The following is a 20606-nucleotide window of genomic DNA, read 5'->3' on the forward strand; positions in this document are numbered from 1 at the left end:
GTTCTTTATTTATTTTACCCTTCTTTTCGCGTTATGCTAGAGACAGACTTTTAAAGGCTTGCAATTTTAGTTCAAGAATCAGGGGTGGATGCATGGCTGGTGGTAGTAAATATTAAGCCGATTTTTTTTTTTCACTAAGCTATCAACATGCATTTGCAAGGAAGAAATATATTATGAAAAACGGTTCCCTTTATAAAGTATAGTGTACATTTTTTTTAAACTATTATTTTTAGATCATTGGCACGTAACCTGAATTCAATATGAAATATAAATCATATACATGTGAAATATATCCATAATTGCTAATATAAAAAATTCACTGCATTGTTAGTACATAAAAAGTTATTTCTCCTTTACTTGACAAAAAAAAAATGAATAAATCTTATATACACTATCATTATGTATACCATTATAATTAGATGAATGCTACGATTCAAATTTAACAACATATTGTTAAGTTGATACCATATACTACCAAATTTAACAGCATAATATTGCGTTATAGTATATACAAGATTAATCCAAAATTTATACTATCAAAATTTTGACAATCAGCGACAGACAATTACAAATACGATATGATGAAACAAATGTCGGTAAAACAGGATCTCAGAACTAAGAATATTATGCAGTCCTAAAAAATATGTACATTTTCATTATTGTAAGCCGTGTAACCCCCCTCTTCCTCCCTCCGCGCGGGCAACTCAGATGGTTTTCGTAGTCTCCTGCATGTTTCAGGTTCGACTCCTGAAAGCTACGTACTGTAATTCTTGACGCGGGCTCTCACAGCCTAGAAGAGAAGTAATCTAACCCGCTTAGGTGATTCTGACTATGTCAGGATACCTCCCACTCGACAAAAAAGAAATATATATATATATATATCGTGTAAACCGGCCCACGAAATTTCGACTTCATGTACTCATTAGATAGTAAAACCTGCCCCTCGATTAGCTCCCATAAGTCGGTGCAAAATCAAATATCTATTTTCTGGAACAAATTATTTACAAATTTTTTAGTCAACAAGCTTATGGCGAACCTTACTTACAGCGTACAAATTATTCTCCTTTTCTCAACACTTCTCTTTCGATGAGCACAAGAACAAAATTATAAAGTAAAATTTGATTTTGGGAATTTGATAAATCTTTTTTCACCCAAAAGAATTTGATAAAAGGAAAAAACACAGAAAAGAAAAACTTCAAACGCGTGAGCGACTCAGAACGAGTCACGAAACTAGCGACTCAACTCGTGATGTTTCCCTGACTCGACCCCATATGCGTCTATATAAGCCCATGGAAAAATCCCTTTCGTCTCTCGAGGCTGATGTTGCCGCTTTTATGTGTCGTCGGCTCTAGGCACAGAACAATCGTGTTTTAGATCCGATATTCCGACCGCCCTATCGATTGTATTTCACCGTCTGATTATTCCATTCTCGCATCGATTAACAAGTATAGACCCTCTGACAAACCCTAGGACGTAGCAGCTTAATCTCCAGCCACGATGGGAGACTACAGCGATGCCTTAATGCGTAACCAGAACGCCGCCGTTCAGGCTCGCACAAAGGCTCAGAATCGTGCCAATGTTATGCAACTCAAGCTGGTGCTCGCTCTAAACCCTAGTTTTTAATCTGTTAAGTTTACATTCTAGCTTTTTAGGTTTAGTTATCTATTACTTAAGCCTGATATTCTATTAGCTAATCCTAGTTTGATTTAACTGTTTAGTTATTCAATGTAAGTGATGGATGGAATTAAAGTCTTAGTCTAGCAGTTTCTGGATAAGGTTCTCCCTAAACATTTAATTTTGTGCATTCTGTGCGTCTTTTTACGTTTAATTGCATTTGTTAATTATAAATAGGTCGGAGAAATCCGTTCGGAGATGTATGGCTATTAGCTTTTGTTAAATTGCCTTCGTTGGATGACAGTGGCAATGAATTTGATGATTATAATTTTTAGTGAAGTTTGAGAAAAAAAATAAAGCGGTCGTATGTTCATGTGTTGATGGTGCTTTTAAATTGTTGGGAAGTGCTTGAGGTTTCCTGATAAATTATGTCATAATCTGTGTACCTGTTTGTTTACCTGATTTTTATTCGATTGTTTTTCTTTTGACGCGTAGATTGGTCAAAGTCATCCAACAGGTTTAACAACCAATCTTCTGAAGTTGTTTGAACCCCGACCTCCCTTGGAATATAAGCCGCCTCCAGAGAAGAGAAAATGCCCTCCATATACAGGTTACAAGTTGTTATGTGCACTTGAAATTTTCAGCTCCAGTCTGAGAAGCATTTGGTGTTTGTTAAGCCGCTTTTTTTACATGGATTTGTTACTTTTATGCCTCAGGTATGGCACAATTTGTTAGTAATTTTGCTCAACCTGGAGATGCTGAATATGCTCCACCTGTTCAGAAGGCTGAAACTCCTGTAAGATTCAATTTTCAACAGTCTGCATGTATTTCTGATATTTGTCAAAGCTATTACCTGAATCTGGAATTCCTCCATTCTGTTTTGAATGGGTTGTTGCTACTGCTGGTCACAAGAATCTATGTCTGTTGTACCGTGTCTTTCAGCTGGAAATAGCGAATGTTGATGAAATTTGTTCTGTGTTATTTGAGGGGCTTGATGTACTATATACTTCACATCTTACTTGAAATAGCTCTAGTGGTACCATGACTTGCTGTCCTTATTAGTTCCAATTCCTGGTATCAGTTTAATTTAGTTGCCATCGTCTTTTTTTTTTTGCATTACACTGTTTAATTTTGTCAGTACCAGCCATAAAACTTGAATGGAATGTTTGGCAATTGGAATAAATAATATGCAGTTTTGTATTGATGCTGTAATTTCTTTCTTGTTTGGTGGACTTCTTTTTTATTTTGCTTAATTAGTTTATGTACCATCTGGTATTTGTTCAGTACAGTTTACTACACCCACAATGGGTGAATTTCCCTGGAAAAATGGATTCCTTTCTATTCATTTTTTTAGCATGAATTGAATTTTAGGTGCATGCTGTTTCTTTTTTTTGCTTGCTATTAGGGGTTACCTATAATATGGTGCCTTTTACTAATCAAAGAACATGTGCAAGTATAATGAAGCAAATTCTGTAATTTTGTTGATTTATTGGCAAAAAAAGGTAGAAAGAAGGGCCAGGATCCACAAAATACGACTCGAGGAGGGCACAAAAAAAGCTGCTGAGGAGCTTGAGAAATGTAATCATCATGTCACTCTCTTTATTTGTTTAAGCAATTCATAAACTGAAGAGAGGATCTTTACAGACTAACTAGTTGCTGTAATTTTTGTGCAGATGACCCAAATAATGACCCCAATATTTCTGGAGATCCGTATAAAACACTGTTTGTGGCTAGGCTTGTAAGTGATGTGATGCTGCTAATCTTTACAAGAGCCTTAATATTTTCTTACATTTTGGTTTAAATATATTTGACACATATTTTCATTTTCAGAATTATGAGACAACTGAGAGCAGAATCAAAAGGGAGTTTGAGGCTTATGGTGCTATCAAGCGGGTAGGTATTAAAGAGCACCGAGAGTGTGCTCTGGTTATTGGCTTTTGGTTTGGTAAGAAATTCACCATAATGGTGAATTGCAAATCCCTCGCCTCTTCTGATCACCCATCTCCAACCCTTAGTCACTTCCCTCACTGCTCCCCAAACAACAGGAAATATAATAGGGGAAAAAAAGAAAAGAAGCAAGTACAGGAAAGTTAAATGTGTGACAAGGAAATAAAAGCATAAAGGAAAATTGACATCACTTTATACCTGCCTCCTATTATCTCTTTTAGATAATAATTGTGGAGTTTTTGGTTCTGGAGAGCACACAATTTGTGGCAAGACTACAAAACTGACTTGAGTTAAATTTCCTTATAGCCAACACATCCTGTTTCCAAAATGTCCTTGTACATGAATTGTTTTGTATAATTGATTTGAGTCGGGATTTATACCTTTTATAATTATCATAAACTTGATAAATTAAATTATTTACTATACCATTTTCTGTGTCTTACTCCTAAGAACTTTGTAAAAATTGTCTGCTCATCTGAAGTTGGGCAATGTTAATTTCAACATCTGAAGTTAGGCAAATATTAATTTCAAGTTGTCTCACAAGTTCACTTTAGTATCATTCGCATTCCATAGTTTTAGTGCCCTTGGAAAAGTTAAAAGAGTGTTTGAACGGCTGATTAATAGCGACATTTTTGCTGTGATTGAGAATGGTTGGATGTGGTCATCGAGATTGGAGCTCTTGCTCAGGTATCTTAAAATTGCATGTAGGTTTGTCTCCGTTGCCCTTCCTTACCTCTTTTGAAATTTGTTGAGTGTAAGAAGTTGCCCTGGGTACTGTTCTAGTGTTAGGTACTGCTTCTATGGTAGGTTTTAAAATATTAAGTAGTAACCCTGGTAAGGGGGGAATTTGCTTATGGTGGCTTTTGGTTCATTCATTCATTCAATGGTACCATTTTGATTCAAAAGATGGTGCTTCATCCTGCAAAGCAAAGCTGAATACTTAAGTTGAGCAACATAGTGATGGATGGTGCCTTTTGGCCCTTGTTCATGCCGAGACTGGAGACTGACAACTTAATTCTGCACTGGGTAAAAAATGTCGGGAGTATTGGCCATCTCTATCCTTTTCTTTACTGTTTAGCACGTGCCTTTTCTGCTACTAAAATCTTACTTTTGGATTTAAAGGCTATCAAAAACGTTTCAGCGGTTCAGAAGATATCCTGGTATTTGACATATTACATATAGTTGTTTTGCCATTTAAAAATATCCCTGGTAAGGGGAGGTTAGTTTGTCCAACTGGTAAAATGTCCTCGTCATTGTGCAACTCTAGCAGTGATGGTGATGCATCTGGCCTTGGAAGCTGTATAATTCAAAGGTGAGCACGGCTATGAGGCATAATGCCTGTCTGCCGTGCAATAGGATTTTACTATATCTGACATATGAAGTGCACAAAATAGAAACGTATTGTATTTATAATGTCATGTGTGCAGCAGATCAAAGCACTCTTTATGACTCTGCTCATTTGCAAAATATTTTACTTTTGCAGGTTCGCTTAGTAACGGATAAATCGACAAATAAACCAAGAGGCTATGCTTTCATTGAATATGTTCACACCCGTGATATGAAAGGTCTTGTATCTGTAGAACACTTTGGCCTACTGATTTTTTGGTTATTGTTGTTGACATTTCTTTCCTGATGTTGTTTTATCTTGATTTATTTTGTGACGTCAATTTATGCTAATTGATATGTGCAGCTGCATATAAACAAGCTGATGGTAAGAAAATTGATAACCGGAGGGTGCTTGTTGATGTTGAACGTGGAAGGACTGTTCCGAATTGGCGACCCCGTAGGCTGGGTGGTGGCCTTGGAACAACTAGAGTTGGAGGTGAAGAGCTCAATCAGAGGTACTCTGGGAGGTAGGACCTAGTTACCATTATGCGAACACGCATTAATTTTTCATCAAATGGTAAAATCTTTCAAGCTGCTGTCATCTGGGCCACTTCAGAAATGAAAATTGAAAATGCTTTTCAATTCCCTGTACTGAGATTTTATCACAGAACTCATTAAAAGAATTGAGGCGGTAATTTCCAGCTCTTCTATTCATTCTTGGGAGGGAACAAGTAATTCTGTTCATCTGGATTCCAATTTTCAGTTATTTTATTTGAATGATTTGGTGTTAGCTGTAGCTTGTCTATACCTTTTTGTGGTTTGGGTATATTTCTTGTTGGAATCTCCAATGAAAGTGCATTCTCATGTTACCAAATTGATTTCCTTGCAAAAGGGTCTTGGGAGGATAAACAAATTTAGCCTCTTGGTGTAGTATGTACCAGGTCTCTGATATTTATGAACTGGGTGGGGATCATGATAAAAATAAACATGGTCTTTTCTAGAAAAGCTGAAGGTGCAGTTGTATTTGTAATGGTATTGCACTGTGTGTTTTCATGCATATGATTGCATTATCATTTGAGATATGGTATGTTAGTTATAATCATTTGAAATATATCTTGATTCAGTTTAGAGAGTACTCCTCATTTTATGGAATGTCATAAATGTTTACATCACTTAAATTGTTCAGGGAGCAAGTACAACCTGGAGGGGCATCTCGTTCTGAGGAACCAAGAATGCGGGATGATCGAGATCGGTAATACACCTTCTTGTAGTCCTCCATTTCACATTCTTATGTCTTGATTATTGTTACTTTTTAAAAATTCAATATGTTGCTGAACAGAAGAAATAAGTTTAAATATGTTTGGTGGATATTCTATCTTGAGTGAGAGAGATGTTGAAGCAGTACATCATGAATTATTGAAGCAGTACATTATGAATTATCTTGACATCTCGTCCTAATCATGCTCTGGAAGTTGTACATGTTGCCTTTGTCTGCAACTCATTTATATGATGACTGTTTTAGGGAGAGGGAGAAGTCCCGTGAAAGGGTCAGGGATAGGGAAAGAGAACGAGAAAAGTCTCAGGAGCGCTCTCAAGACAGAACAAGAGATCGTGAGCACCGAGAGGATAGGCACCATAGAGATCGTGAAAGAAACAGAGATAGGGACAAGGAGAGAGACCGTGGTCGTGACCGTGACCGTGACCGTGATCGAACACGTGATCGCGATCGTGGTCGGGACCGTGGTCGTGATTATGAACGTGATAGAGACAGATCTCGTGATCGAGAACGTGATCGCAATCGTGAGAGGGAGAGGGATAGAGACCGGGATTATGAAGTTGGTGATGCTGACAATGATCGTGGTGGTTCTCATGATAGAGAGTATGACTATGACAAAGTTGAAGCTAAGCATGACCGAGAGCGGCATGGCGAAAGAGAGAGAAACTATGATCATGCGGAGCAGGAGGATGATCGTGGATGGTATGAACAATCAGATCGTGGGCGTAAGCGTCCAGAAGGGGAGCATGACCATGGACACTATGACTATTATGATCACTATCAAGGTCAGGGACAGTATGATAATCAAGGTGCCCAGGGTGATGATGACCGTTATCAAGATTCTGATCGATATCATGACAGATATGATCAGATGGATGAGGACAACTATGGTTATGAGCGAACAACATCTGAGCCACAAGAGAAAGACCGAGATTATCAGCGTTCTGATAGGTCGCTCTCTCACTCGCTCTCTCACGATTACTAGTACTAATTACCAATGCAATGGTACTTGCGAGTTTCTTGTGCTTCGCTGGTAAGGTTAATGGGGTCATAGTGTGCTTGTTGCTCTACAGTAAAATTCTGATGCTTTAATTTGCTTGTTTCTGCAGCTATTTTCCCCTGAATATTGAATCTTTTGGTTGATAATCGGTTGGCTCAACACAATCATAAGGGTCATAGTGTTTTTGTGTTTGTGTTTTGTGTGTTTTTTCTGTTTATTGGAAGGAAATTGTGCATGTCAAGAACTTTTGTGTACACTCTAGCACTTGACTATTTGCCTGGATTCAGTCATTATATGAGATCTGCTAGTCTTGAAATTGCTATTGATAATTTGTGGATGACGATAATTGAAGCTGCACTGATGGTATCCATGTTAAGAGTGTTTTTAATGCTTAGTTAGGATACTCTTGGTGTTTTTTTTCTCTCATTTTCTTGAGAACACTCAAGAATTCGGCAAATAAATCTAGATCCCCGAGCAACCTTCAAAAGCCGGCAACTCTTGAAGGCGCTCAGGGGACTTATCTACCCATTCCCAAACCCCCCAATACCGATGTGGGAACGAAACCCCAACAGGGGCAAGCCCAGCAGGGCGGCTTTTACTAAGAGCTAACTAAGCCCAGCAGGAAACTCTGGTGTTAAATTTGAGAACTGTTAGAAAGCCAGACAACGGGTGGGGTAGAGACAGTGGAGAAAAGCACCACTGCCTACTAATTTCCCAGCCCCTGCCTCGTTCCCCTTCCCTGCTGGATTAATAAAAATTTATTATATAATTTTATTATAGTTAATTTTTAATAAATAATTAAGCATTAAAATATTAATATATATTATTCATTGTAATTTCATAATTGAAACTCATAAAATAATCAAATAAAAATTAATATAATTAAAATAGTTAAATTTTCACTTTTGATACAAATATGATCAATAACTCAATGTTGCATTTGTGCTTTTTTTTTTTGGAGAAAAAAGTATTATTGTATTAAATGTAATTAAAAATTTAGTATAATCCCTTCATTTCATTTATTTAATTATGTTTAAAAAATTTAACTTTTTAAAAATAGTAGTTTAATTGTGATATTTTTACTTCTCTTTTTAATATTATTCCTACAAGTTTAAAATTTAAATTTGAATGATAATATTTAAATGATTTAAAAAAAGAACTATATTGAAAAAAAGGCTAAAAAATGTTTTGATTTTTTTAACATGATAATTATTTTGGGACATTTCAAAATAAAAAATATGATACTTTCAATAGGACGAAGGGAATAGTAAATATAGTATAACTAACTAATAAATTTTATTAATTAATATATATAATTATTAATATAATTGATAATATCAATTATATTACATATATTAATATATATTATATAATACATATAGCTAATATATTATTATCATAAATTTGTAACTAATTAAATTAAATATTATAAGTATAATTATATACATATATATATATATATATTTTTTAACAATCTAAACAGTGGGAAAAAATTTCCCGTCCCATTAGCCCCTTGCGAGTGCCAATTGCCATCCTCACTTTGGCCACCTGCCATAAAAATGGGCAACACTGCCAACGAAATCCCCACTCCAGAAAAAAAATGTTTGAGACGATTTGGCACCCGAATCGATAAAAAGATAGCATATTTGTTACTCTTAAGCACATCCCTCTGCAGAAGGAATGCTTTAGGTTGTTCGGTATGTATAGTGTTGCAAGAAATACTCTTGGTCCTGAAAAGTATCGCTAGTAAAGGCCTTGCACGTCCAGCCACACGAAAGCTTTGCATTCGGTCATGTATTTTTATGAGGACGAATTGAAAAAACTTGAGGTCAACATGAAATGGTCCAGATGTAAACTGGAGTAGAACGAACGGATCAAACTTGAGGTCAGCCTGTTATGATTCAGATGTAAGCTGGAGTAATTTTCATGTTTCTCGTTCGCGGTGATTATCTCTGCTACTTTAATAATCAGTCTCACTCCTTGCTTATATCTCTAGTTAATAAATGCTTGTATGTATCTAAATAAAGTACATTCCTATTCAACGGTGATTATCTCGAACTTGAGGAACAACGTATTATCTCTGCTACTTTAATAATTAGTCTCACTCCTTGCTTATATCTCTAGTTAATAAATACTTGTATGTATCTAAATAAAGTACATTCTTATTCAAAACGTTCCTCACATTTTATAAAATAATTTTTTTCGTTCCTCACTTTTTAAAATATAATTTTATGCTCTTTACAAATTCACAATGGTTAAATTTGATTCCTACCTAGGTTTTAAACTAGTTTTTTGTCGGAATCCATCATGTACCTTGCACATGATTATTTTTTAGAGACAAAATTGTCAAACCACAATTTATATAATCCGATTCATATCCCTCGCATTTCATAAAATGAATTTTTTTGTCCCTCACATTTTACAAATGAATTTTTTTCATCTCTCATTGATCATGTAGACGAATAATTTTTTTTAAAATCCACATATATTTTTATTTGATTTCACTTGAATAGTACAAATAACATATAATATGTTTCTATTTGATTTCACCTAAACAAGTTAATTATAATTGTACACATGCTATTCAATAGAAATATACATGGATTTAAAATTAATAATTCGATTTTAAACCCATGTATATATCTATTTGATTTTACATATGAACTTATTTGTGACCTTTTCTCTGTTAATAATAATTCATTTATTAAGTTGTATAATAAAATCATATAATTAACGGATTCTAATTCAAATTCTATAGTCATGCTAACAAATTGCTATTTAAATCTAAAATTTCTACTCGCCACTTTTAACACCAACAGTTGAATTACTTATTTTATGATTGCCTTAAATTTTGAAAGTGCCAATTATTTACTTTTTTTTGTCATACTTTTCCTTTGTTTATCTTTTCTATCCAAATTTAATTTGATATAAATATTCGACAATGTTTAGAATGAAATCTCTTCTTTATTTTCAACTTTTGAATAAAAGAAAATGAACATGAATGAAAAACTAATATTTTTTTTTTGAATTCATGTATACATCTATTTAATTTCATCTAAATAGGCTAATTGTAGTTGTACACATGCTATTCATATTGTTCAGGTAAAATCAAATATATATATATATATATATATATATGAGTTTAAAAACAAAACTATTCATACACATGATCAATAAAGGATAAAAAAAATCATTTTGTAAATGTGAGGGATGGAAAAATTCATTTTGTATTCATACATATGATCAATAAAGGATGAAAAAAAAATCATTTTGTAAAATGTGAGGGACAAAAAAATTTATTTTGTAAAATATGCGAAACTATAAATCGAATTGTGTAAAATTTGATTTGACAATTTTGCCCTTAAAAATGATCATGTGCAAGGCACATGGTGAATTCTGACAAAAAACTAATTGGAAACCTAAATAGGGATACAATTTGACAAATGCAAATTTATAAGGGATGTAAAATTAAACTTTTAAAAGTGAGGAATGAAAAAGTCATATTGTAAGATGTGAAGGACGTTTTGAATGATCTTTCCTTAGAAAAATATTCATATTTTGTCCATTTCAAAATTGTTTTGAATTCATACCTTTTAATTAGTGGTGTATAACATGTGTGTAATAAACCTTTGATATATTATACTTTAAAAATTATATTTCAATTTTTTTAAAAAAATTAAATTTTGAATATGGATAACAAATTATCTTTCTAACTATATGCAAAATGATGGTGACATTGACATTTAACATAATTATGTAGATTTATACGTACAAAAGTAATGAGATATAAATTTTAATAAATTCAATGTCTCACACGTGAGGGAAAAAGTTAAAATTGATATAAATATAGTAATCTTAACCTATTTTCAATATTCATATTATTCATGAACGACTTTATGTGTAATTTTACCAAATTCATATTTTTGCACCAATCTTTTAATCGTACTTTTGTAAAATAATTTTGGATAATGCGTGTGTATAATATCTCATAACCATCACGTATTTTATTAACTATGCTTATATGTTATAATGTCTATAAGTACTTTGGTAAAATAAAAATAAAAAAAACTCTACTAATCGTCTTTTAATAAGCCATCGCAATCCGAAATAGCCCTCCCTAGCAGATGCTCTTATCATGCATAACTCGAGGATCACGTCTTCCCTAGTTTGTTGGCCTGTAAATCCCAAAAACTTCTGTCGGCCGGATCCATTATTGTGAAGGGACAGACATGCTCGTGAAGACAAAGTGAAAGAGGATCTTTTTTTTTTTTTGAATCCAAGTGAAATAGGATCCAGTTGTTTGTAAAAGTCAGGGAACAATTCACGTGAAGTTGCCCATGGTTAAGCTTTTTAACTTTGTCACCAACGAAAAGTGAGATCTTTCATTCTTCCTGCTCATGAGATGATGCGGCTACAATACAGACACATATCCGGATAGCATTGTAGCGATTGCATCCTGCCCCTAAAGCGGCCTAATTCCCAAACTCGCAGGGAGAAGTTTCGTGGAAGCCACGTCATTTTGTTTGTTTTTGCCGTAGTAACGTGAAATGCATGCTCACGTAAATCACTTGGGATCCTCGATGACATTTTTTCTATGCCAATCCAATGCCACCTATAATATTGTGCCAAATGTCCTGCTATTATTTACATTTGTGTTAAACCAAATCAAGTTGAATTATTAGACAATTAAAATGTAAATAATAACAAGATATTTGGTACAATATTATAGATGACATTGGATTGGTATAGAAAAACATGTCATCGAGAATCTCAAGTGGCAACGATAATAACACCACCGTTAAATTAGTAGCTAAGCGAGCCTGTTTGAATTGCTATTTTTTAAAATTTTTTGTAAAAAAAAATATTTTGAATTAAAAAATGTATTCACGAAAATGAAAAATTTTGTTGAGAGAGAGTGACAATTCAAACAGGGTCTTTTGCTGCCTTAGCCCCATTTCGTGAGGTTGAGATCGCACAGTTGCTAAAAAAACTTGAAATAAACGGGCAGGCAAAAATGCACTATTATTTGTAATGAAACAAAAGAGACACAAGCTGTGTTGACGGGGGGATCATTCAGTACATTGTCGTACGTCGTATAATATATACAGCCCCGTGTACTAAGAATTCTAAGAACTTTAGCATGCATGTATATCAACTAGAGGTGTCAAAATGGGTGATTTGGACGAGTTTTGGTTAGGTAAAATGGGTAATGGGTACAAGTGAGTCAACCTATTTATATCCATTTAATTAGATGGATATAAATGGGTAAGTAAAAAAATGAATTGGATAACTCAATTATCCATTTATAACCCATTTATTTTTAACTTTTTTTGTAAATTCATTTATATTCATTTTTACAAACTAAGTTATCAATTTATACCATCCTTTGCACTCATCATTAGTTTTAAATATTTATTTATAATACTCAATAAATCTAATTATCAATTTTTTTCTCATCTGTACTCTATGCCGCAAAATTACATACTATTTAATAATTAAACAATTGGAATATCAAAATTTGAAATAAGTACTATAAAAGTTAACATAAAAACTTAATCCAAAAATTTTGAACATCTAGCATTTTTTCATGTGTAACTTTAAAATTTCATTTTGAAAAAGTAAGAAAAGAGATTAAAACTTGTCATAAATTGGTAATGTTGAAAAATGAGCAAGTTAACAAACTAAAAGAAAATAAAATGATAAGATAAAACCAACAAACAATAATAATAATGAAACAAAAGTAGTTAACATCATGACAAAGTGAAAAATTTGAAAAAAAAAATGGGTGGAGGAAGAAAGGAAATTTGGGGAAAGACAATTCTAAATGGATTAATTGGATTTGATGAGTTATTTAATAATATCCATTTATACCCATATATAAAAATTTAAGATACCCATATCCATCTATTCATAGACGGATATGGATGGACAAACTTAGTTAAATCAGTTTGTTTGACAGCAATAATATCAACCATCAAAGGAAGGAAATTAAAGAGAATAGTCAAGAAAACAACTAAAATAAAATGATCCCTTTCAAGTACTCTCGACGCTCCGGCTGACTGATCCTTTTCCTTCCAAGAATTAGCCCGGTGAGCAACAGCCACAAGCTCTGCACAATCCCCTAAAACGGGCCTAAAAATTTGTAATTATTTACGTATTTATTTTCACCATGACTTGCACCACTAAATATTAGCATCCTCCAAAAACCTAAATGCCACTAGTACTTAAATAACTTATCCTCAACTACTGAAATCCCGACAGTATTCAAAAATCTTTCCACCTCATGGTTCAACCACCGAACTTTGGCTCAATAGCCACCAAAAAGGGATTTAAGTCTCTCTTTGAACTATAGGTCGGGAATTTAAATTCTGTTTGTAATAAAAAAATTTCAAAAATAATGTCAGAACACCCCTTCAATTTAGTCAGGTCTGTATATCTTTTAGTTTAGTCTAAATTAAATTATACAAATATTATCGTTACAGATTAAAAAAAAAAAATACCACCTCATGGTTCAAAATTTGAAATGTTACTATTGGCCCTTTGCTTCAGCAGGCCAGTTCCATCACGCACTAATACTAATAACAAGGAAAATGATATACTAGTGGATTATTATGTATCATCGGTTTTCTGAACTACCTGGGTATTGCTTCCTAAGTTGCAATGGTAATTTGGCATAGTGTTTATTAGCCTGTGTTGCAGTTGCAGAAGTACAACAACAATTCCTATAATAGAAACTCCTCCTATCAATTAATAGTACTAGTGTCCATCAACTTTTATGTTCCGGTATCATTGTTGAACTTATGTTCCAATCTACATATGGCAGTGCGAAGGATGGGCACAGAGACATTACTTGAAGACACACCAAGCATCATTAATTTCATTGAGATACTGATTGATGGTCCTCATCAGTCCCAGCATACTCATATTTGAGAATATAATATGTATATGTACCTGATGCTTCGCAACACTCTTGAAGAATTTCGAGGAAGTTTCTTCTTGACGTTATAGGGCGGATCGTTTGCAGAAAGTAACTACTCTACCATCTTAATTGATTTTGTTTTCTATCTGATTATCAATGTAGTGTCGACAATAAATTGCAAGGAGACGCAGCCACAGTACCCCAAAAAATATGCTCCGTACATCTCCTAGTTTAACCCCCTTTTTATTTGTCGTTTGGTAAGAGAGCAAAAATCTCAGGAATGTATGCTCAAAAGGAAAGGTAAAACATGTGGTTAATATGCATTCGGATTTCTGTACTTTATCGTGTAAATTACTAACGAGTAGAGTAATATGTTGTCTCAAAACAATACTAATATTTTGAAGAAATTAGTAGTTCGATCGTAATATTATACAATAATCATAATCTTGAAAGTATGCCGAATGTCAGACTTTGATCAGATGATATTGATCTTAACTATTATTTGCTTAAAGTGGCACCAGAATGAACATGAATCATCCTTTCTACAAGGGCCTGCAGTGCAGGGTGAGATGAGGAGATGATGATTATTTAGATTTTTACTGTACTGGAAAGCATGTTTTGTGGAGTGTTTCTATGCTTGTGTAATAGCCAAAAAGAATGTAGGCTCCAAAGTAGAATTTCCAATTCCAAGTTTAACGGTTAGAATTTCTGAGAAGGAACTTGGTCTGCTTTAGTCGTTTGAGGCACCATGCTTTCAACTGTCCATGCTATCTCACATGATCAAAGGCTCTTCCCGTTAGTGCACACCGTAACTCGTACAGCAGTAATATTTGCTTTTACCCACATTCTAAAAGATGCATGGCAAGCAGCTTTTCATTCTGCAGTGATCTGAATAGACCAATAAGTACCCTTAGGTTAAGAAGTACGCCAAAAAGACAAAAAGAAAACAAAAAAATATTTGCCCGGAGCTTGATAATTCATACGGGAGATTTATAAATATTGTAGACGACGAAACAGGACTTGCCATTTTCTATCGTCTTCATATCCTCTTCATCCTCAAGATTTTACTCCTCTTTTCATCTGCATGCAGAGTAGAGCTAGCGTACACAAGAACCCTAACACAGGAAAGTAAAGCTAAGAATAGCATCATGGCCGAGGGAGTTTTTGGGATTAACCAGAGAGCCAAGGCGATTGCATTGACAGCAGCATGGTTTTTCTGCTGGATTTTGTTTACAGCCAGTGACATCGGCAGTGCTGAAAGGCTCCTGAAAACCGTCGAGCCAGGACACATTGTGGAGAAGGAAATGAGGCAAGGATTCATAGTTCGATTGGTGCATTTCCTCTGGCAAAGTGGAAAATCTTCTTATCAACATGTTTGGCCCGTAAGTTCAAAAATTGTCTAACTAAGCCCATGTTCCTTATTTTCGCAACCATTTTTCTGTACTTAACTACACTTTGCTTTGCTAAAGGATAGTGTTTTTGTTTTTGTTTTTGTTTTTTTTTTGTCTTGTGAATTCCTATTTCTATATTAGGCGTATCACTTTATGTTCATGCAAATTACCTCTGATCATGCATGTAACATCAACTGGTCCAATTCAGCTGTCAACGGGAATGTCCTAGAGGAGTATCAACTTTTGTCCTCTGTAGTTTGCAACTCTTATTTGCTTCATGGAGTAAATTTTATCCTCTTTAACTATTGTGGAAGTGTTTTTTGATTCGTTCCATTTTTTTTTTTCATTTGAACAGGAGATGGAATTTGGCTGGAAACTGGTGGTGGGAACTGTGGTTGGGTTCCTTGGAGCAGCACTGGGAAGTGTTGGAGGCGTTGGAGGCGGTGGAATTTTCGTTCCAATGCTCTCTTTGATCATTGGGTTTGATCCCAAGTCATCAACTGCCATTTCTAAATGTCAGTTTCTGATCTTTAATTTGGTTAATTTCGTAATTTCCATGAAAGGTGCACTTAAAAGAAAACGAACGGGAGTAAAGGACTAGATACAAACACTCAAATAACATCCCCGGACCATGCAATCAAATGTAGAACGTGTTAAAATAATCAAGAGCCATATAGTTCTGCCATTCTTTTCCTGGCATTTAGTCCAATTCTCAGCAAATATTTACAAGCAGCATCAGTCTCAATTCTCCTTGTATGAGTCGATCCTCTGTTTGTTTCCATCATAGGTATGATAATGGGTGCAGCTGGTTCAACAGTATATTACAATCTGAGGCTGAGGCACCCAACACTAGACTTGCCTCTGATAGACTATGATCTGGCTCTGCTCTTTCAACCTATGCTCATGCTTGGCATCAGCATTGGGGTGGCTTTCAACGTCATCTTTGCCGATTGGATGGTTACAGTGCTGCTCATTCTCCTGTTCATAGGTAATATATCACCTTTGCTTTATGCCAATCCTTTTGATTCTGTCCACTACATGCAAATGAATTTGACTCAACGTATGAGGAGGTTTCATGCTTGAGAAACTTTTACCTCCATCGTCTTCCTAAAACTCCAATGGACGTATTGTTTTTACATTGATTGATCAGAATTTAGACAGAAATGGTGCTCCATCACTATCAAATTCTTTTATTGTTAGGACCATATGCAATAGGGCATGGATCCTTTATATGTGTCTGAGAATTTGCTGAGTATCAATAAGGCAGCTAGTAATCTAACACGATAAATTTAACTGTGATAGGAACATCTTCTAAAGCATTTTTTAAAGGACTAGAGACATGGAACAAGGAAACTAAGATGAAATTGGTAAGGGTACTCCACTGCTGTTTGGCTCGAATTGGACCTGGGTGTTAGTCACTGCATTCACTGAAGCTTGAAATTCTGCTTTAATTTCAGGAAGCAGCTGAAGTGGCGCAATCAGATTCTAAATTCAATGGTGAGTGCATTAGTAATAACCGTCTTTTAATTAATAAAGTTTGTATAAATCCACCTAGCAACTGTACTGCAAAGCTATTCAAGCAAATGAGCAAAAGAATTAACATAAGTTCATCAAATACTAATCCATATACATTTGGTTGACTTGATAAAAATGAATACAACTGATGCTGTATACTATTTTATAATTTCACTCATTACAATGCAGAGGGTCCTGGAAACGAATATAAGCCTCTACCAGGTGGTCCAGCTGCTCATGCAGATGAGAAAGTAAGTTATAGGTCCACAACTGTCATTTGTTTTTTTTTTCCTTCCCTTTGTGTGTGTCCTGTAATAGACCTCTAAAACTCTTTGCAATAGTTACCCTTCAACCTGTTTCAAAGTTCACTAGTAACTAATTATTTACATTCAGGTTCCCCTGCTGTACAACATCTACTGGAAAGAGTTATGTCTGTTATTGTTTGTGTGGATAGCTTTCCTGGCTATTCAGATTATGAAGGTACTCTTTTGACAATACCATAACATTTGAAAACAGCAAAAATAGTTTCTTAAGAAACTTTCCATGATCATAGATCTCATCCTGCTTCAAAAGAGTATATTTCCTCCTCGGATCTTCTGGAAACCTTGTGCATTGGCAGTATGATGGATTAACCATTTGATGCTAGCAATAATACTCGGTATTTTTTATGATCCATTTTGCAATAACACAAATCTCATACTGTACGAGTCTCCTTGCAGACATACACACAGACATGCTCTGCCAAATATTGGACACTGAACTTCCTGCAGGTAAAATTTTTATCTAATGAGATTTTCAACAGTAAAAAGTTGATCAAGTGCTGTGAGCCAATTCTCAAAATAATGCTGCAAAATAATTTTTACATTTGTCAAGGTACCAATTGCAGCTTCAGTTTCCTTATATGAAGCAACTTGTTTATACAAAGGGACGAGGACAATCGCATCCAAGGGGAAGGAAATCACAGTTTGGAAACCAAACTTGATTTTTCTCTATTGTTGCTTGGGCATAGTGGCTGGCGTTGTTGGAGGATTGCTTGGGTTAGGCGGTGGCTTCGTCTTGGGACCCCTGTTTCTAGAATTGGGAGTTCCTCCTCAGGTACATTTTATTTTTTGTTCGGTACTGCAGGTACATCTTTGTTTGTAAAGAATTCTCCTTTCCATTTCAATCCCAGTAGTCAATACTCCTAAACAAAAATTCCTGGAAAATTAAGTTTCAATTCCCAAGCAGAATTAAAACTGTTTTCCTTGTCTATCAAAAAACTGTTTGTTTTTCCTTACAAAGGTGGTCAGGTCAATAAACCCGTAATCGTTTCGAGACGTTTACATCTCTTGTCAGGTGGCAAGTGCAACATCGACTTTTGCAATGACGTTCTCATCTTCCATGTCAGTAGTGCAGTACTACTTACTGAACCGATTCCCAGTTCCTTATGGTAAAGAAATCGATCTCCGGATATTCAAAACCCAAAAGAAAGAAAGAAAGAAAGAAACTCCTTTTCATGTATTCTCTGACTCCATTGGTATTTTGTTGCAGCTACATATTTTGTCTTAGTTGCCACAGTTGCTGCCCTCGTTGGTCAGCACGTAGTAAGGAGGATAATTGCAATACTTGGCAGGGCATCTCTAATCATATTCATACTGGCACTGACTATTTTTGTCAGCGCAATCAGCTTAGGTACAAATCATTTTCACACTTCTTTTACATTCACAGATTCTACAAAACAAAGACTGTCTAGTAAGTAGGAGTATCATTCTCTTGTCGTTTAATATTTGGTTTCATGGTGTTGCAACTAATGAAGCAAAATGGTTCCTGATATTGTTGCAGGTGGGGTTGGCATAGCAAGCATGATTGAGAAGCTGCAAAATCACGAGTATATGGGGTTTGATAATTTGTGTCGCCAGTCCTAATGTACTGTGTTAATTATACTCCATGAATCAAAAGGTTTCTCCGGGAAGGATACTACAATCTGGGCCATTCTGTTTCATAAATAAAGCCCACTACTAATGCATTCCTGGGAGAAAAGTCACCGACAGACATGTTATGTTTTCATTAATCCATCCACGTTTTCTTAAGATTGTAGTAACATATTTTTGCAACAACTTTTATCTTGGTTGTTTATGGCAGTAAATGATTTGTGTTGAAAGTTGCGTGCTAAAGCAAACATCGTTTGTGTGAAATTTGGGTGATTGGATATTGGAATCAAGTTGAAACTGAGCCCAACGCTTCCACTTCCAAGCCATCAGGGTCGTCAGGGGGAGAGGTTAAGTCGATTTTTGTTTCTTGCAGGAGGGAGTACTCAACTTCGTCCCACTTTGGTGGTCATGTTTTTCTTTTTTTCGTTCCTAAACTATAGTTCATTTTTCAATTGAAAAATATAGTTATCTTTTAATTTTTCTAAAATGCTCTCATTCAATAATGTAGGTTGTTATTACAATAAACTATCTTATTTAATATAGATTGTTAACCTATCCCATTTAATACATTTAGATTTTTCAAAATATATTGATATATGAAAAGTCAACTTTGTTATTCTTTCAAGCTTATTATTGGCGGAAATTGAAAATGAAATGGAGTGCTAGGCTGATGAAACCTTTTGATTAATAAGTGAAATATTAGGCGGCTAAACTTTTTTTTTTTATTGAAAATGTGAAATAAATGTAACATGAGGATTGATTCTTTCTTGACCATCAATTCAAGTTTTCATGAATAATTAATACTCCATAAAGTTGTACTCTATTTAATGTAAGGATATTTTAGAAAAATAGCGAACTAAATTTATTCTTTTAATAAAGTTAATTATTTTTTTTATACTATATAAAAAAAATTAGAACTATCAAAATTGAACGCTCTTTTGCGTGCTGGGTTTTGAAGCTGGGAACCTACACTTTGAACCGTGACCAGCAAAAGAGTCGGCAGTTGTATTCCCGACAAATAGCAACGCCATAACTAAGACGTGCTTTTAATTTTTCAAGATTTACGCCTGGGCTTCATGAGAGTTTTGAAGCGCAATATGAAATGCAGGGGTTTGGCATATGAAAAAAAATGCAGGGGTTATTCAATCTTTTTCTCGAGGCATGAATACTACTTTAGCCACTAATTATTCTACACAATTCCAGATAAACACTCCCATGAACTTCATGTGTAAAGTCGAATGGATCACCTTTTTAAGCACTTGCTATGAACTACTGTAATAGTCTTGAGGTTTGAATCTCCAGATCATAAATTTTCGCAAAAAAATTCTCTTCACATAGATTGCAATTATCTTCTTATCTCAAACACGTGATCTCACTGTCGTTTTATAAAAATTCCAAAAAAATTGCACTCCTTTTGTATTGTTATTTTCTGGTGTTTTTATAAAAAAAAAAGTATTGTATTAATCTGATGCATGTAAAAAAAAAAAGTGATTGAAAATATATATTTATGAAAAATGTAAATTTTTTTTTGAAAAAAAATGCCAAGTTAGTATTCAGAAATAAGAGGAAGATGAAGCAGTATTGAAAGTGCATACGTTCTTATATGACAATCAAAATTACTAACCCTTAGGCAACAATTCAGAAGATTTTCATCTACATTTGTAGCAGTAAGTTACGTATTATTGAGAAATTTATTCCTATATTGATT

The 20606-nt window shown here is 34.6% G+C and overlaps 2 protein-coding genes across 2 annotated transcripts; both read left to right on the forward strand.

Annotated features, from left to right (window-relative positions):
- The first annotated feature begins 1313 nt into the window (after positions 1-1313).
- Positions 1314-7492, forward strand: LOC113698594 (U1 small nuclear ribonucleoprotein 70 kDa). The gene is made up of 10 exons (XM_027218464.2): positions 1314-1596; positions 2110-2224; positions 2331-2410; positions 3117-3192; positions 3288-3352; positions 3445-3507; positions 5045-5126; positions 5252-5414; positions 6074-6139; positions 6410-7492. Exons 1-10 carry the CDS (start codon positions 1498-1500, stop codon positions 7146-7148), a joined length of 1548 nt encoding a protein of 515 aa, XP_027074265.1. The 5' UTR covers positions 1314-1497; the 3' UTR covers positions 7149-7492.
- Positions 7493-15100: 7608 nt separating this feature from the next.
- Positions 15101-19128, forward strand: LOC140010421 (sulfite exporter TauE/SafE family protein 3-like). The gene is made up of 12 exons (XM_072057398.1): positions 15101-15464; positions 15829-15988; positions 16261-16461; positions 16776-16840; positions 16931-16970; positions 17178-17239; positions 17382-17468; positions 17708-17758; positions 17862-18083; positions 18324-18417; positions 18519-18659; positions 18810-19128. The coding sequence occupies exons 1-12, from the start codon at positions 15231-15233 to the stop codon at positions 18890-18892; spliced, it is 1440 nt and encodes a 479-aa protein (XP_071913499.1). The 5' UTR covers positions 15101-15230; the 3' UTR covers positions 18893-19128.
- Positions 19129-20606: the final 1478 nt, after the last annotated feature.

This window comes from Coffea arabica, chromosome 7c, assembly GCF_036785885.1.
Source record: "Coffea arabica cultivar ET-39 chromosome 7c, Coffea Arabica ET-39 HiFi, whole genome shotgun sequence".
Taxonomy (NCBI): Eukaryota; Viridiplantae; Streptophyta; class Magnoliopsida; order Gentianales; family Rubiaceae; genus Coffea; species Coffea arabica.

Excerpts from the sequence above, each read along its gene's own strand:
- LOC113698594 (XM_027218464.2), top strand. The coding sequence starts at position 1,498 with ATGGGAGACTACAGCGATGCCTTAATGCGTAACCAGAACGCCGCCGTT. Across the intron at positions 2,225-2,330 it reads AAAATGCCCTCCATATACAG|GTATGGCACAATTTGTTAGT; the intron begins GTTACAAGTTGT and ends TTTATGCCTCAG. Across the intron at positions 3,193-3,287 it reads TGCTGAGGAGCTTGAGAAAT|ATGACCCAAATAATGACCCC; the intron begins GTAATCATCATG and ends ATTTTTGTGCAG.
- LOC140010421 (XM_072057398.1), top strand. The coding sequence starts at position 15,231 with ATGGCCGAGGGAGTTTTTGGGATTAACCAGAGAGCCAAGGCGATTGCA. Across the intron at positions 15,989-16,260 it reads ATCAACTGCCATTTCTAAAT|GTATGATAATGGGTGCAGCT; the intron begins GTCAGTTTCTGA and ends TTTCCATCATAG. Across the intron at positions 18,418-18,518 it reads CCGATTCCCAGTTCCTTATG|CTACATATTTTGTCTTAGTT; the intron begins GTAAAGAAATCG and ends ATTTTGTTGCAG.